The sequence below is a fragment of the Austrofundulus limnaeus genome, unplaced genomic scaffold, assembly GCF_001266775.1.
Source record: "Austrofundulus limnaeus strain Quisiro unplaced genomic scaffold, Austrofundulus_limnaeus-1.0 Scaffold320, whole genome shotgun sequence".
Lineage (NCBI taxonomy): Eukaryota > Metazoa > Chordata > Actinopteri > Cyprinodontiformes > Rivulidae > Austrofundulus > Austrofundulus limnaeus.
In genome coordinates, this window is record NW_013952722.1 from 509,712 (window position 1) to 511,391 (window position 1,680).

At 47.0% G+C, this 1,680-nt stretch overlaps 1 protein-coding gene across 2 annotated transcripts in view; it reads right to left on the bottom strand.

Moving 5' to 3' along the window:
• The window catches only part of nop58 (NOP58 ribonucleoprotein homolog (yeast)), a 15,789-nt gene that overhangs the window by 6,380 nt on the left and 7,729 nt on the right, over positions 1-1,680 (bottom strand). For both annotated transcript variants that reach the window (XM_014022234.1, XM_014022233.1), the window contains exons 4-7: positions 908-1,032; positions 691-827; positions 426-490; positions 193-327 (exon numbers count right to left, since the gene is read on the bottom strand). In XM_014022234.1, coding sequence (XP_013877688.1) covers positions 193-327; positions 426-490; positions 691-827; positions 908-1,032 — 462 coding nt within the window. The remainder of the gene's footprint in view (positions 1-192; positions 328-425; positions 491-690; positions 828-907; positions 1,033-1,680) is intronic.

Sequence of the window (1,680 nt, forward strand, 5' to 3'; positions counted from 1 at the left end):
GATTTAAAACCACATACTGAAACGGCCTGGGTCGGATTAGAAAAAATCGGATTTGTCGCGTTCAGACTGTCAAAAAAATCGGATTTGGGTCGGATTTGCCTGCAGTGTGAACGTAGCCAATATCGTCTGGTTCTCCTGTTTCTACTGAACCTAAACTCTGATCTTTGAGGACTGCTGGGGGGTGGTCCTCACCCACGGTGCGGATGGTTCTGCAGTAAGCCAGGTTGTCTGTGATGACCTTTCCCAGCTCGGGGAAGTGCCAGCCGTACCACTCTCTGCAGCGCATGATGTAGTTATTCAGCTCCTTGTCCAGGTCGTCCAGAAGAGCTGAGGAGGAACGAAACATTTAGACACAATAACTCCTCCTCATCATCCATCTGAAATAAGACTGATCTGGACAGGTTTGTGTCTGACAAGATACTCACAGATGGCCTGTACAATCATGGTGTCCACTTTGTCAGGACTGAACTTGAGTTTGTAGCGGGACAAACTGGAACCAGATGAAATAAAATCTGTTAGCCGACAAATAAAAGTACCGTTTCTGATAAGAGACGATGTGAGTGAACTGCTGCCTCAGCGGTAGTGACGAATGCTGTGGGAAAATCTACACCATGTTTCAGACAGCAAAATGTAATCACAGGCAGCAGGAACACTGAGTCGTGTGTGTGTGTGTGTGTGTGTAACACCCACCTGTGGGCCAGACCAAGAGACATGGCACTCATCTCCCTGGGAGGAAGTCCAGAGATCAGGCTCTCCATTTGGCCTCTGATGCATCTCATCAGCTCAGCCACAGCTGGACTGTGGACGCAGGTCAGGTCCAGTTTGTCCTGAAAACAACAAACCTCCTTACAGAACTTTCTATTGAACGTACACGATGATGACGATGAGGAGGAAGAAGAAAACGTACTTTGATGACTCCACCAAGTTTGGCATCGCTGATGGCCAGCTGTTCATGAGCTTCTTTAGCCACAACTTTCTTCAGAACCTTTTTTAAACTCTTGCCCAGTTTCCCCTCCACCAGAGCAGTGGCAGCTTCACAGCAGAGACAAACAAGAAGCCGTTAACCAGGATCATCATACATGAACCGCACTTTAACCTCTGAAGACCCAAGGGGTTCTCTTCAAGTTTTTGCTCAAAATACTGAAATGTAACTRAGTGTATCTCAGCATTTATTAACTCTACTCAAATAAGCTTAGCATCAAAATAAAGATTAACACTTGGGAGATTTCATCGGAAGTAGGGGTCGACCGATACATCGGCCGGCCGATACGCTGTCCGTTCGGCCGATACGCTGTCCGTTCGGCCGATACGCTGTCCGTTCGGCCGATCCGTTCTTTGGGTCATGCGAGCGCATGTGTCCGCCCCTTCCCCCGGGGACAGCGCAGCAGCTGATGTTGTGAAACAGAGTGTTAACAACAACAAGAGTGAGTTATGAACTATAAATGTGTTTTAACTGTCTAATTTAGCTGTTTCTACCCTCTGTGTCAGAATATGAGGGAAGAGAGAACAGCTGTGTTTAAGTTTCTTTTCCAGACGGGAGCGCTGCGACATGTTTTACTTTCACACCGCACTGTAATCAGCGTGTCCGCGTTGTTTTTCTTTTTAAAAATGCTGGAGCTGCTCACATGTAGGCCTGTCACGATAACAAATTTTGCTGGGCGATTAATTGTCTCAAAATTT